The sequence below is a fragment of the Branchiostoma belcheri genome, unplaced genomic scaffold, assembly GCF_001625305.1.
Source record: "Branchiostoma belcheri isolate BF01 breed outbred unplaced genomic scaffold, Haploidv18h27 scaffold291, whole genome shotgun sequence".
Classification (NCBI taxonomy): Eukaryota; Metazoa; Chordata; class Leptocardii; order Amphioxiformes; family Branchiostomatidae; genus Branchiostoma; species Branchiostoma belcheri.
In genome coordinates, this window is record NW_017803900.1 from 167,155 (window position 1) to 182,500 (window position 15,346).

At 40.5% G+C, this 15,346-nt stretch overlaps 1 protein-coding gene and 1 pseudogene across 1 annotated transcript in view; both read left to right on the forward strand.

Moving 5' to 3' along the window:
- LOC109473183 (red fluorescent protein drFP583-like) overlaps positions 1 to 1,626 on the forward strand; it is a 2,647-nt gene extending 1,021 nt beyond the window's left edge. The window contains exons 3-5 of the mRNA XM_019773066.1: positions 90 to 189; positions 741 to 871; positions 1,354 to 1,626. Of these exons, the coding sequence (XP_019628625.1) occupies positions 90 to 189; positions 741 to 871; positions 1,354 to 1,534 (412 nt within the window). The 3' untranslated portion in view covers positions 1,535 to 1,626. The remainder of the gene's footprint in view (positions 1 to 89; positions 190 to 740; positions 872 to 1,353) is intronic.
- A 3,757-nt stretch (positions 1,627 to 5,383) lies between these two features.
- On the forward strand, positions 5,384 to 12,273 carry LOC109473186 (annotated as a pseudogene).
- The last annotated feature ends 3,073 nt before the right edge of the window (positions 12,274 to 15,346 follow it).

The window sequence follows — 15,346 nt, forward strand, 5'->3', positions numbered from 1 at the left end:
GTTTCTATCTCAAATTTGTGAAGCGATTTGTCAAATCTTTGTTCGAACAGCAACATTTACATTTTCTGTTTTTCATTTGTTTGTTTTAGGTACCAAGTTATCCGCACAGTGCATTTTGAAGACGGCGCCATTCTGACCGCCAACTACCGCTACACCTACGAGGGAAGCCACATCAAAGGGGAGTTTCAGGTAAAGCACGTACGATGGATTGATATCGGTATACTATTAAGCTAACCTGGTATATCTAAGTTCACGTTATGGTGTGCATATGATTGCAATAAGTCTGTACCGGAAGCTACAATGTTCAAGGACCCTCATGAGGTGGGGGCAAGGTTAAGGAGAATGATTGCAGTTGCCAAGTTGAAAACATTTAGTCCCTTCCACTCATAGTCCAAAATTAATATATGGCCTCCCAAACACTATTGGACTCCCCCAATCATGGTTGGGAGTAGGTCGGGACCAAGGTCGGCTGTGGTTGGCTGGTGTTCGGTCAGGTCGCAGCTACTGTTCGACTGCGCCAGTTGAATGTTTCAAAGTGTTTAAAACATTCGGGTGCTGACGACTGATAGCTGGTGTTCGGAAATAGGTCGGGGAGTGCACGTGGTGGGCATACTCAGATTTAATTCGATTGGTAAGCGTAGGCTGAATCTGGTCAGATTGCTGCCAAGCTTTAGCCAACCTTGGTGATCAGTTGATGTTTTAAATGTGTGACAGGGGCTTACGAATTATATATTCTTCAGGTAATCGGGGGTGGTTTCCCTGCTGATGGCCCGGTGATGACCAAATCACTGACAGCTATGGACTGGAGCGTGGCCAAACTGGTGTCCCCTAACGACAACACCGTCCAGAGCACCATTGACATGGCATACACGTATGGATGCTTTTTTGTTTACCTTCGCCAGAAGGTTATGTTTTTGGTAGTGCATGTGTGTGTGTGTGCATGGGTGTATGTGGTTTAAACAACTATAAATGTGTCTGAGAAGGTATGGATGAAACTTGGCAGGTGTGTAATATGTAGGTCTTGATAAGACTTCAGAATGATGGAATTTTTGGCCCCCTAGCGGCTTGTTATGGTACATCAGCAGAAATTCCGGCAGAATTTTATATCTTATGGTCCGGACATGCCAGGGTCACGAATTTTGGATGACGGATAGATTTTGTTCTCGGAAAGAAGTGGCAAATGTTAAAACAAAACTGGAAGGCATGGTGGACATATGGTAGACATATGACACCTTTCCAAAGTCACCATGCCAACAAGATCATACTAGTACTTAATACATCACATAACATTACATTTCAATACTGTTACAGTCCAATAACTTGTTGTATTGCCCCCCTCCCCACACCATTCAGCACTACCAGTGGCAAGCGCTACCAGAGCACTGTGCGCACCATCCACACCTTCGCCAAGCCGATGGCCGCCAGCGTCCTGCAGCAGCAGCCGGTGTTCGTGTTCCGTAAGACGGACCTCAAGGCCAACAAGACCGAGATCACCTTCAAGGAGTGGCAGAAGGCCTTCACCGACGTGATGTGAGCGTCCAGTGTATAACATTTGCTTGAAAACACCCAAAAAAACTTCATACTGATTTTCTATAGATACTCAAAACTGTACATGTAGAATGAAGACGAAAAAAGCTTTGTCATCAGGACAATTTGAATGATGTCCTTGCCTCCCTATATCATTTGGCAATCTTCTAAAACGTGTATTTCTCACTGAAATTTGTTTAAATTGTTATAATTTCCGACACGTTTTCACCATTTCACCGTTTGACAGTCATGATTTTCACCAACATTTTTTCTCGCACTATCTACAAGAACAACTTTGGTGAATCTCTTAACACTTGTTTTTCTCACTGTAATTTGTTTAAATACTAATAACATCTATATAAAGACGTTTCCACAATTCAGCTACAGACGTTTGACAATGACAGTTATGATATTTGACCAACATTTTTCTTACACTTTCTACAAGAACAACGTTTCACTTAATAGTGAAGATCCTGATACTAATTTTCTGGCACTTTAATCACTTCGAAGGGGTGTTTTTGAAAGTCAAATGTAAACCTCACTGGACAAACTTCGCATCCTTTTTTTACATTTTTGGTTTTGGCACTGTGGAGAATGCTTTGCCTTTGTTTAGCAGAATGGTAGCAGAAGTTCTATTTTAGGAGCAAAATAGCTGGTTACGCTACTGACAATTTCGATCAAGTACATTGGGAGCCAACNTTCACCAACATTTTTCTCGCACTATCTACAAGAACAACTTTGGTGAATCTCTTAACACTTGTTTTTCTCACTGTAATTTGTTTAAATACTAATAACATCTATATAAAGACGTTTCCACAATTCAGCTACAGACGTTTGACAATGACAGTTATGATATTTGACCAACATTTTTCTTACACTTTCTACGAGAACAACGTTTCACTTAATAGTGAAGATCCTGATACTAATTTTCTGGCACTTTAATCACTTCGAAGGGGTGTTTTTGAAAGTCAAATGTAAACCTCACTGGACAAACTTCGCATCCTTTTTTTACATTTTTGGTTTTGGCACTGTGGAGAATGCTTTGCCTTTGTTTAGCAGAATGGTAGCAGAAGTTCTATTTTAGGAGCAAAATAGCTGGTTACGCTACTGACAATTTCGATCAAGTACATTGGGAGCCAACATAGTTTAACATTGGGAGCCAACATAGTTTGATCTATTTTCAAAATCCAAATACAGGCGCCATTTTGTTTTTTTTTCTCGCGAGATCAGAATCTGACGAGAACGTGCGTGAGGTTGAATCAAAACGAGGCTCACGACGTATTTGAAAATGGGTTTAAAATTTTGATGCGCTTCCCATTCAGTACAATCTTCAGACATACATGTATCACTGTGTGATGAAACAGAACGCAGACAACTGCTACACTTTGTACATCCAATCGGGCTACTAGCTCTAGAAGCTTGATGACCAACAGCTCTAGTTCAGAATGACTGGGAACATCTTAACCCTGTTTCATGGTTTTGTACGTAGACTTTGGTGACTGGTTTTCACAGTCACAGAGAATCCTTCATTTCTATTGGACTAATTTTGATAATGATAAAGAACCCTGAGCTCCTATTTGTAGATATGGGAATGAAAATGGTCCTCTCGAGTTAGACCAAACAGCTGCTAACACTAGTTACAACAAGAACTAGTAAAACGCAAGTTAGAAAAGGCCAGAAAAGACCTCTTTCGCACAAATGGACCGTAAAGCTGAAAATGGCATGCATATTGGTATATTTTGGAGGCTGATAATGTTCATAATGGTAAAAATATATCACTACTCTATCTACACAAGACAATGAGATTTTTATTTCTGTATGTTTCGTTAGAGATGGGTCTATTTCCTGCCATTCTTTTTTCTTGCGAATTTCTTCTTTCATACAATTACATGTATGTTTACTTACTTCTTTGTTATTTCAAATAAAAGCTTTGGGTACTAAAACTTTAAATGTTTTCTTTGTTAATTCATACAATTGATATTAGCGTACACACTAGAGTAGGAACCGTTTGTGTGTGTGTGTGTGTGTGTGCGTGTGTGTGTGTGCATGTGTGCATGCGTGCGTGTGTGTTTGTGTGTGCATGTATGTGTGCATGTGTGTTTGTGTGTGTGTTTGTGTGTGTGTGTGTGTGTGTGTGTGTGTGTGTGTGTGTGTGTGTGTGTGTGTGTGTGTGCGCGCGCGCGCGCGCGATAACTCGAGAAGGCTTGGTTGGATTGCCTTCCTATTTGGTAGGTGAATAGGTTTTGATGAGACCTCAAAGTGTTTAGATTTTGGGCCCCCTAGCGGCTTGTTATGGTATGTGATCGTGGAACTCTAGGTATATTAGGCCATGTTGATTTGATTATATGGATGACATCCACGCGCGCATTAATTTCTGTTGGTTTAAAAAAAAAGCTTTCGACCATACTGTAAATCGTACAAAATGAGTGAATATATGTCGTAGGTTGAAAAAAAAAGTATTGAAAAACGATACTAATGACATTGAATGCCGAAATCAATTCAGGAAAAGAAGAAAATGTGAAGAAATGAAAATGAAAAGTCTATTATTATTCGTCATACCATAATGTGTGTTCAGTCATTTGTTCAACCTTCATTACCACGTAGATTTCATAATGAAGGAAAAGTTTTTTTTTGCAATTTTTTTTATTCGCACGCTTGCATCAGTTTTGGGGTTCCCAAGGGATGTCATCCATATAATCAAATCAACATGGCCTTACCAGTATTGTGTAACAAAATGTGTACCTACTACTTAAGCATCCAAACTAATACATCCCGTTGCTATTTCTAGCTTAAATAGAATTAACTGATTTCACTTTTGGGGACTTTAAACCCCGAAATCCTGTTCTTAAAAGGTAATTCATAGATTTCCACTAGATATTTGACTCAAATCGATGTTCACTGCTGATGCCTGTCTGATCCGCCTGGAGGCGCGGCAACAACACCTGTGACGTAGGCTGCCCACCTAATCCAATTTTCTCTATAGTGTAGGTCTAATTTCGGATAACGTATGACGATCGCAATTTTAGAATGACTGAAATACAGACAATAGTCTACTGAATTCTCTTGGGTGATAATCAGTTCTGTGGCTGCCCGTTTTCCTTTCCTTTTCGATTTGGATGTTCTTTTATGTACTAGCGTTAAAGGAGTAGTGATTTCGTGGCCAATTCAATTAGATTAAGTGTACAACTACGTCACAGGCCTTCTAACTGCGCCGCCTGGCGGATTAGGCAGACATATTACCCCGATTTGTGCAGTACTGGTATGGTGGAAACCTATGAATTACCTTTTGCAAACAGGGTTTAGGGTTAAAAGTCCTTAAAAGTGAAATTAGTCTATTTGTCCTTCAACTAGTAAGTAACTACAAGACTGTAGACAAGACTTGATGTTGTTGTTGACAGTCAACTGTCGGTAAACGTTGTTGACGATCGCCTTAACTTTGATACTGATTAGTTTAACTTATCAGCCAATCAGATCGCACGGTTTCTCCCTCTCGTTTTTCAGACCATTTGCAACAGACGGGCAGCACAGGTGGCCCACAGGTGAATCCATGGTGCTGGACGAAACGATTGTTTTGTCTAACCTGGGGGGTTGAATTTGTTACTGATTTTAATTACCAACGAATCAAATGCAGGTTTGTCATAACACATTTGCTATATTATTTCGACGAATGTACAGATCTAGATTTTCCGGGTCACGGTTTGTTCAATTAAACAAACCTGCTTCATTGGTGTCGCTTAGTCCTAGACATTTACCTGTAAAACAAATGGAACAGTCCCAAGTCGGGCTATAAACCCTTGTCTGTCATTTGGACCACACTTTGGATGAGCAGCTGGTAGTGAGAAGAGCTGTGCTTTAAGAGTTTCGCCAGTCGACATCCTAAGTTCACATCACTGCAAATCATGGTAAGCCATTTTATTCAGCCTTGCAGCGTATACGTAGCTGTTTAAATTTTGACTCTCGTAAGTGGCCTGGAAGAATATTTCTGGTTGTACTCTTTCCTTTCCAGCAAAACTTGCTCTAAGGCAAAACTCCCTCGGTCTCAATCCGCGGCATAACTCGCGTCGCTTCCGAAAAAAAAATCAACGCCGCCGCCCCACAAGTCGGCGAAGGAGGCCAGAGTTCATGGCATTCTTTATAGCTTTCCATGACTTACTTTCTTACTTGCCTCTGAATATTCTCATGGTAAAAAGCCTTGCATTTTCTCCGTCTGCAGCCTTACACGTCTTCCATAGTGCGTAGACTGTTATTGTTACATCTCTCTTGTTTTTATTGATGGTATAATGCACTTATATTTCAGTCTTTCCCGACAAGCCACGACCTGCACATCCATGGCTCCATCAACGGTTTGGAGTTTGATATGGTGGGAGGCGGTAGCGGCAACCCTAAAGACGTAAGTGCGCTCTGCAGTATGCTGTACGTATAGAATACAACACGATATATTCCGTGTCTCCAGAGATACGCACCAGCCCGACCATGGGCGGAGAGAGACCCAACCCGCGGGAGGCCTGGGCCGAGCTACGGAATACAGTGTTGACAGTATTTTTTATCACATCCACCCAAGAAGAAATAGTCAAAATTTGCTGTCCTTAAACCAAAACAAAATGAACAATGAGAAAGCGTTGGAGTGAGTTTGATTTGATTTGATTTATTAGGCTGAATAATACATGAGTTTGAAGTCATGATGTCGACACGTGTCTCCGTAGTTCACCTACTGGGTTGGATTCCTAAAAGTTTTTTTTTTTTTATATTCAGACATCTAATCACAAGACGTGGTGACGGCACACTCAAGTTTTTTCAACTTATATTAATGCCGCCACCAACACAGTGGACAATAAAATACTCATTTTCACCTGAGCGAAGTGAGGAAAGTCGTGTAAAGTGCCTTTCCCAAGGACACAAGATTGGTGGCATGTCAGGACTCGAACCCGGGACCTATTGATTGCGAGTCGAGCACTCCGCCGCTACGCCACACGACCCCACAAAGTTTAAAGAAATTAGTCTCAATAAATTAGATAAGCAGCCAAGAATTTAATGACATTTTCAACAGCGTTGCTTTATCAAATTCATGTAACACCGTACTTTACTCCTCTCCCACCAGGGGTCAGTTGAGACCCGCGTGACGTCCACCAAAGGTGACCTGCCGGCCTTCTCGCCCCACATCGTTGCGCCCCATCTGGGGTACGGGTTCTACCAGTACCTGCCCTTCCCCGGCGGACCGTCACCTTACCAGGCCGCCATCAAGGACGGAGGGTAGGTCTGACAGGTCTTTTTGTTACACGTTAGGCCATGTTGATTTTATTATATGGATGACATCCTCCGGGAACCCCAAAATTGATGCGCGCGTGCGAATAAAAAGATTGTTTTCATGATGAATTGATCTTGAAAGCCCCGTACAGAACACCATCACGGGAAGTCCTCTCTCGTCTGGGATGGAAGTCCGTGAGAGGTCTACATCGTCAACATAAAGCCATGATAGTGTATAGGGCCTTGGACAATTCTTTACCACCATATATGCGAGGGGTGTTCATCCGGTATAGAGACGCAGCCTCCAGATCCACCAGACAGAGCACTTTGGACAACCTCATCATACCGAGGCCCCAACTGGAAGTGTACAGGCGGTCACTGAGGTACTCGGGGGCGACTGTGTGGAACTCCTTGCCACCACATGTACGAGCAGCCCAGTCATTGGGAACATTTAGAAGTATGATAAGGAACTTGGACTGATAACGGACTGATGATTTACTATTTATTTTTGTATTATATTTTGATTTGCACTCTGTTTTGATTTTGTATTATATTTTGGTTTGATTTGTAATCCGTGACCCCGCCCTCACCCTCGACCTTGTTGAAAAGCGGTCATTTGTAACCGAACAAGCTTTCGAGTTTAAATAAAGGCTTACTACTACTACTACTACTACTACATGAAATCTACGTGGTCATGCATATGAGGGTTGAACAAATGGGACAGAATATGGTTTGGCTAATAATCTAGTCTTCAAGTTCATTTCTTTACAATTTCGTCTTTTTTCGTTTTGATTTTGACATTCTACGACATTGGTATGGTTTTTTTGTAACTTACGGTGTATTTTTGCTCATTTTGCAACTGTTACGTACGATTTACAGTATGGTTGAAAACTTTTGTTTTTGAAATGGCCGAAAATTCATGCGCGCGCGCCCTGTGTTTGACTGTGTTACAGGTACAACGAACATCGTACCATGCAGTTTGAGGACGGTGCCGTTCTGACTGCCAACTATCGTTACACCTACGAGGGCGACAAAATCAAAGGAGACTTCCACGTAGGTCAATTCGAAATTTGAATTGTCTACATTGTATATAGAATATATTATATTTCCAAATTTTTGCTAGAAATTATAGACTGAGATATTCTCATAGTACGTAAGGTGTCAAAGAGATATAGATTTTTTACCGAAAAGAAATCGACTGATCATGATTTTAGGAGAGATCACAAATAAGGTCTTCGGGACGCTTTTGGAAGCTTATGAAATTGTAATCAACTAGAATAGACTATGTATATAGTATACTGTCTTTCGTTATAGTATGGTGTTGTCTTGGGTTTTGTTGTTGGACAAGTGGTAGACCCTTCGATTTCAATATTTTGTTTAATCGACAATTCATTACCGGCACCGCAACGAATCGCTTACGAAACTCAAATTTCCCTTGTATCATGTCTTGTCATGTTTTTTTTTTCCTGGAAGGGTGGGGAATGCCAACAGCTTTGTTCTTATTTACGTTCTGTTCTTTTATCGTTCGTACTTCATTTATGTTGATTTTTTTTACTTAATCTGTTTTTCTTGTTAGGCCATGTTGATTTGATTATATGGATGACATCCCCGGGAACCCCAACATTGATGCGCGCGTGCGAATAAAAAAAAAGTTTTGCAAAAAAAAAGTTGTTTTCATTATGAAATCTACGTGGTCATGAGGGTTGANAGGCGGGCGATCGGGAAGGTTACACTTTTGGTAAGGCCGTACAAACAACTATTTCTTAGGCCATGTTGATTTGATTATATGGATGACATCCGCGCGCGCATGAATTTTCGGCCGTTTCAAAAAAAAAGTTTTCAACCATACTGTAAATCGTACAAAACAGTTGCAAAATGAGCAAAAATATACCGTAAGTTACAAAAAAACCATACCAATGTCGTAGAATGCCAAAATCAAACGAAAAAAAAATTGTAAAGAAATGAACTTGAAGACTAGATTATTCGCCAAACCATATTCCGTCCCATTTGTTCAACCCTCATGACCACGTAGATTTCATAATGAAAACAACTTTTTTTTTGCAAAACTTTTTTTTTATTCGCACGCGCGCATCAATTTTGGGGTTCCCGGAGGATGTCATCCATATAATCAAATCAACATGACCTTAGTGATCATGATCAAGACCAACTTAATATTGTACTTTCAATATTTATATGCACTGAAGTCTACAGACATTTTGGTGCCATATATGGTCTTTAAACCGATAAAAAAACTCCATTACTTCATCATTGCAAATGCTATAAATAGTCCTGTGTTTGACTGTGTTACAGCAAGTACAACGAACATCGTACCATACAGTTTGAGGACGGCGCCGTTCTGACTGCCAACTATCGTTACACCTACAAGGGCGACAAGATCAAGGGAGACTTCCACGTAGGTCAATTCGAAATTTGAATCGTCTACACTGTATATAGAATATATAATATTTCCAAATTTCTGATAGAAATTATAGGCTGAGATCTTCTCATAGGACGTAAGGTGTCAAAGAGATGTAGATAGATTTTTTACCGAAAAGAAATCGACTGATCATGATTTTAGGAGAGATCACAAATAAGGTCTTTGGGACGCTTTTGAAAGCTTTTGAAATTGTCATCAACTAGAATAGACTATGTATGTATATAGTATGCCTTTCGTTATAGTACGGCGTTGTCTTGTGTTGTGTTGTTTTTGTTGTGGTGTTTGTTTTGTTGGACAAGTTGTAGACCCTTCTATTTCAAATATTTTGTTTAATCGACAATTCATTACCGTCACCGCAACGAATCGCTTACGAAACTCAAATTTCCCTTGTATCATGTCTTGTCATGTTTTCTTCCCTGGAAGGTGGGGAATGCCAACAGCTTTGTTCTTATTTACGCCCTGTTTTTTTATCTTTCGTACTTCATTTATATTGGCTTTTTAAAATTAATCTGTTTTTTTTATCTGTAAATCGTAGCGTGAAAATAAGTCCTTGCTATTTGAGTTAGCTACCACTTTGTATTGTATTAGGCCATGTTGATTTGATTATATGGATGACGTCCTCTGGGAAACCCCAAAACTGATGCAAGCGTGCGAATAAGTTTGGCAAAAAACTTGCTTTCGTTATGAAATCTACGTGGTTATAAAGGTACGATTGTACGATTAACAGTATGGTTGAAAACGTTTTTTTTAAATGGCCGAAAATTCATGCACGCTCGGATATCATCCATATAGTCAAATCAACATGGCCTTACCTTTCTCAATGTGTGAATAAAAAGAAATTACTGTCTTTCTCAGCTGGTTGGCAGCGGTTTTCCCGCCAGTGGACCGGTGATGACCAACTCCATGGCCTCGCTGGACAGGACCGTGGCGAAGATCACGTGTGTCGACGAGCACTAGTTTGGTCGACAACATTGACTGGACCTACCGGTAAGGCCACAGCAAGTAAATCTTATGGATAACATCCTCCGCAGACTCCAAATCTAATGCGAGCGGGCCGAAAAAAGTTCCTGCATTTTAAGATTTTGACTCAGTCATGGCAGAAAGTTTTTATTTAGTGGGAACATCACATACACACAGCCAACATCACATATCACTGCATCAAAGTAAGAAACAAAACATTAAATCAGTCTTTTCTTGTCTCCTCTCTTCATAGTTATCTGCCATCCACCCTCCGGCATGGCAGCAGACATTTGGCAGCTTTGCATATTTGATCACTGTCAGAAGGAAACGAAATTTCTTGTATTTTTTTTCCAAAATCAGGCGAAAATTAATGCGCGCGCTGATGTCATCCATAAACATTACTTGCTGTGGCCCAAGATTTCAGTCTGTTGGGCCATGTCGATTTAATAATATGAATGGCATCCGAGCGCATGAATTTTCGTCCGTTTCCACTTTAAATCGTACACGCAGCTAAATGAGCAAATATTTGCAGTAAATTGCATTATTGAAGTAATGGAAAACGATCGATATTAATTCCAAAGGAAAAGAAAAAAAATGTGAAGAAATCAAGATGAAGTCTATATTTTCACCATACGATACTGTGTTTAGTCTTTTGTTCTACCTTCATGATCACATAGATTTCAACTGCTACAGCACCAGTTACCATAGTGGTATCCGCCTGGTTCAAGTCATTCACAATTACGTCTGCTAAATTGTATATTTTCTTTCATTCTGACAGCACCAACAGCGGCGGAAGCTACAGTGCCATGGTGTGTTACATCATGTAATCCAACACCACAGGGTGTTTGCTACAGCACCAGTTACCATGGTGACAGCCACTCACATTCACAGCCATTCAAGTCATTCACAATTACGTCTGCTAAATTGTATATTTTCTTTCCTTCTGACAGCACCAGCAGCGGCGGAAGCTACCGTGCCATGGTGTTACATCATGTAATCCAACACCACAGGGTGTTTGCTACAGCACCAGTTACCATAGTGACAGCCATCTGGTTCAAGTCATTCACAATTACGTCTGCTAAATTGTATATTTTCTTTCCCTCTGACAGCACCACCAGCGGCGGTAGCTACCGTGCCATGGTGTTACATCATGAAATCCAACACCACAGGGTGTCTACTACAGCACCGGTTACCATAGTGACAGCCGTCTGGTTCAAGTCATTCACAGTTACGTCTGCTAAATTGTATATTTTCTTTCCTTCTGACATCACCAGCAGCGGCGGAAGCTACCGTGCCATGGTGCTATTTCATGTAATCCAACACCAGAGGGTGTCTACTACAGCACCGGTTACCATAGTGACAGCCGTCTGGTTCAAGTCATTCACAGTTACGTCTGCTAAATTGTATATTTCTTTCCTTCTGACATCACCAGCAGCGGCGGAAGCTACCGTGCCATTGTGTTACATCATGAAATCCAACACCAGAGGGTGTCTGCTACAGCACCGGTTACCATAGTGCCAGCCGTCTGGTTCAATCATTCAGTTACGTCTGCTAATTGTATATTTCTTTACTTCTGACAGCACCAGCAGCGGCGGAAGCTACCGTGCCATGGTGCAGACCAACTGTACGTTCCAGAAGCCGGCCGCGGGCGTCCAGGGGAACATGCCCATGTTCGTGTTCCGTCAGCTGGAGGTCAAAGCCACCAAGACCGAGATCAGCCTGCAGGAGAAGCAAAAGGCGTTCACAGAGGTGCAGTGAGCGTTACATTTGCTGTAACCACCTCGGAATACTTAACTGAAAGCTCATCTGTGTTGGTAGCGAAGCCATAGTTTCAACACATGTGAAAAGGGAACTCGCCATATATTTTTATTCGATCTCGTAAACCTTCGTCAGATGTATGATCCACTCGATGCCGGGCTGTTCGGAAATCGGAAGAGTGATGGCGTCGAAAATAGTGGGAAGACGGAATCTACCACCGTCACGGTTCAGAGAGGTGGTTCAAGATGGGTTCCGTCTTCCCGCTATTTTCGATGCACTCCTGACGCCATCACGCTTCCGACTTCCGGAGAGTCAGCGAGTGGATCACACACGTGACAAAGGTTGACGAGATCGACCAAAAATTTATGGCGAGTTCCCCTTGTTGTTAAGCTCAAACTCCACAACTATCCTGAGATAGATTCACTGCACAAACTCCATTCTATAAACACAGCTTAAACTTAAGCATCCGTAACATTGACATTGCAATCTGTAGCACGTCTAAATTGAGGATAAAACGAACAGCAAGTGGGATAAAACAAGAATAGCAAGTCAGGAAGATAGTGTTTACTGACATTGAAAACGTTTGTTAGTGTGCTTACTAGATACATATTTGAGTGCATAGATACATAAACGAGACTATCCAGACCTACTAGTATATGTACAGGTGTAATGGAATGGGTGTATGATCCCCACATTCTACCAAAATCTGCCATCCTAATTCTACGTGTGTTACTTAGAAGAATCAGACAGTAAATTATAATTGGGCCTGATTCAAATTTCATCTATGAAATCTATTTCTATTATTCGTGCTAAATAATGGAGCGAGACGGCACTGTTCACTTGACTTTCTTCTGTGCTGTTCCGATGTTGCATTGCAATGTGAGAAGGGTAAATCTAAGGAATCAAAATAACTAAAGAACGATATAATGGTGCTCATATGTGCAGTAGGGCAGAGAATCTTTCCAATTGTAGGCCCATATGCATAAGATTCTTCCATCACAACAGAGTGCAATATATATTCAATGTCAGTGATCATAAAATCTCCTTGGATAATGTGATGAGGGCAAATTCGCAAGAACGCAAAGAACACTACAGAAAGTACCCGTGCTTGTGTCTGACATGGTCTCTTCTCTCGTTATTTAAACATGTACATGCAAAAAAAAAATATTTGATATTCTACACAAATGTTTAAGGTGCGTATTCCTTAACTATGAAAACAGAACAGCGAATCTATTATATATATATATTTATTAAGTTCCGATGTTGCATTGATGTAGTGTTTTCAATTAGCATTCTTTAAAATGTGCTAAAATGTAGGATTTCGTGCAGTGATATTGAACTCTATTCTAGTGTTGTGGCATGATTTCTCAAATCCAGTTCCACCCAACCGGGCAACCGCATAGTTCAATACCATACATTACTCGAAAAAAAAAACTGAACACTGAACTGCACAGACACTACTGAGCTGTACATGGTGATGTCAAGCTTTTCATCTTGAACGGGGTGACTTACTGTGCAAATGTTGGACAATCCGGAAATCGTATTATTAAATAATTTAAATAAAGGCTTCTCGTGTTCTTCTGAATGTCTTTTTTCCTACACAGTGGAATTTACGTTAGATTTTTAAAAATTATTCTTGGGGCTGAAGAAGAAAAAGACATTCTGTCCTAAATTTGTGGAAATAGTTACAGATTTATGTTCAGAGAGGGGAGAGAGATTTTCTGGTAAGGCCCAACAATTGTGATTGTGTAATCAGCACTCCAAATGATTAGAGAAGTTTCCCTGTTTTGGCGTATTGTTTTGTTACATATTGTCATGAAACGGAGTAGGATAATAGCAACTGTAACACGTCAACCCAGCTCTACTCTTAACTCCCAACGCTCTACTCTCCTTGGCAAACTATCCAGGCTTGTAGGACACACCATAGATTTTACAACTCTTTCTGACAACGCTAAAACTGATCTTTTACTCCGTGGTAGTCCTGTGTTCTCATCAGTTGTTAACTCCAATATATTATTACTTACCCAAAACTTTATCACCACATCAGAACGTTTTTAAAAGATTTCAATTTCCCCCTTTGTTATCAATGTACTGTGTCCTCTTTGCCATCATTTATCATTGGGTGGGGATCCGGACTTGCGCTTTTGAATTTCCTGTATATATTGTTTTGCCTGTCCTAAAGTTGCGTTTGTTTGTTTTTTCTTTATTATATGTATTTATTTAGTGGTGCCGTCAACATAAGTGCGCATGCTTTCCACTTGAGTGCGGCACCACCATGTCCTGTACCTTTTTCCTTGTGAATGAATAAAAAAAAAACTTAATTTCAATTTATACTTAAGAATCAGAATGTTCGACCACTCACTGAAGATACTGTGTTCTTGTTTACGGTTTATCAAAACAATAAACACATATCAACAACAACAAAGATCATCGAAGGTTTATGTCTTTAAGTTAATACCGGACATTATATTGCGTCGTGGTAAGAAAGTTTAATTGTTACTCATAGTCATAGTAAGTCATTGATGACAACACCGACGGACAGACGGACTACAGCAATTTCAATAACTACTCTCCTAGGTTTCAATAGTTTCAATGGACCTATACCATTATTACGTCACAGTTTGTTTACCGCAATGAATGCCGGTCAATCGACATTTATATTGTACAGGGGTGCATAGCGCGGTGCGTGTTTGTGTAGCGTTAGCATAATATAAGGCTTTTAATACAGTACTACTTTCGTCTAATGTCATAACTAAATCACCCATGCGGCATGTAATGCTGTGTCAACACAACTAGATACAGCAAAAATCAAACATACCTGACTTTGAAATGATCTTTATTCTTTAACTGACCACTCTAGAATGTTCTTTAGAACAGGTAAACAAACTGTGACGTAATAATGGTATAGGTCCATTGATTTATTGAAATTGGAACAGTGCAATACACGTGGAACAGGCTCGCCTAGCTACTGAAGAGCTCTTGAACTACATAGCTCTGGCGATGTTTTTTCTCTTTTTATACTTTCTGCGACAGGATGTCCTCTCAGTCATACATTCCTTAAAGAGGCGATTTCTAGGAATTTCAAGTTACATATTCAAAAATAAGGTCTGGAAAGTTGTTCCTGATACAAATAAGTCATCTCCCTGTTAAAAAAGCTGAAACGAAGCTGCTCATGCCAAGAAATCAATTTTATAACGCTACGCATAATGTATCAAAATGTAGTCGAAACGCGGGATAGTGTGTGTCTGTAGTAACAAAAATGGGCTAGAATTTCTTGTACCACTGCGATGTGTGCACCGTCGCTGTTTTTAGTAGTCTACGCCAGACTTCTTTGCGGGGTGAATAAATCGTAGAAATCGGCCTAAAAAGGGTATTAATTGGCCGGAGAAGGTAGCCGGCAAGAGAAGCTCCTCGGCGGGG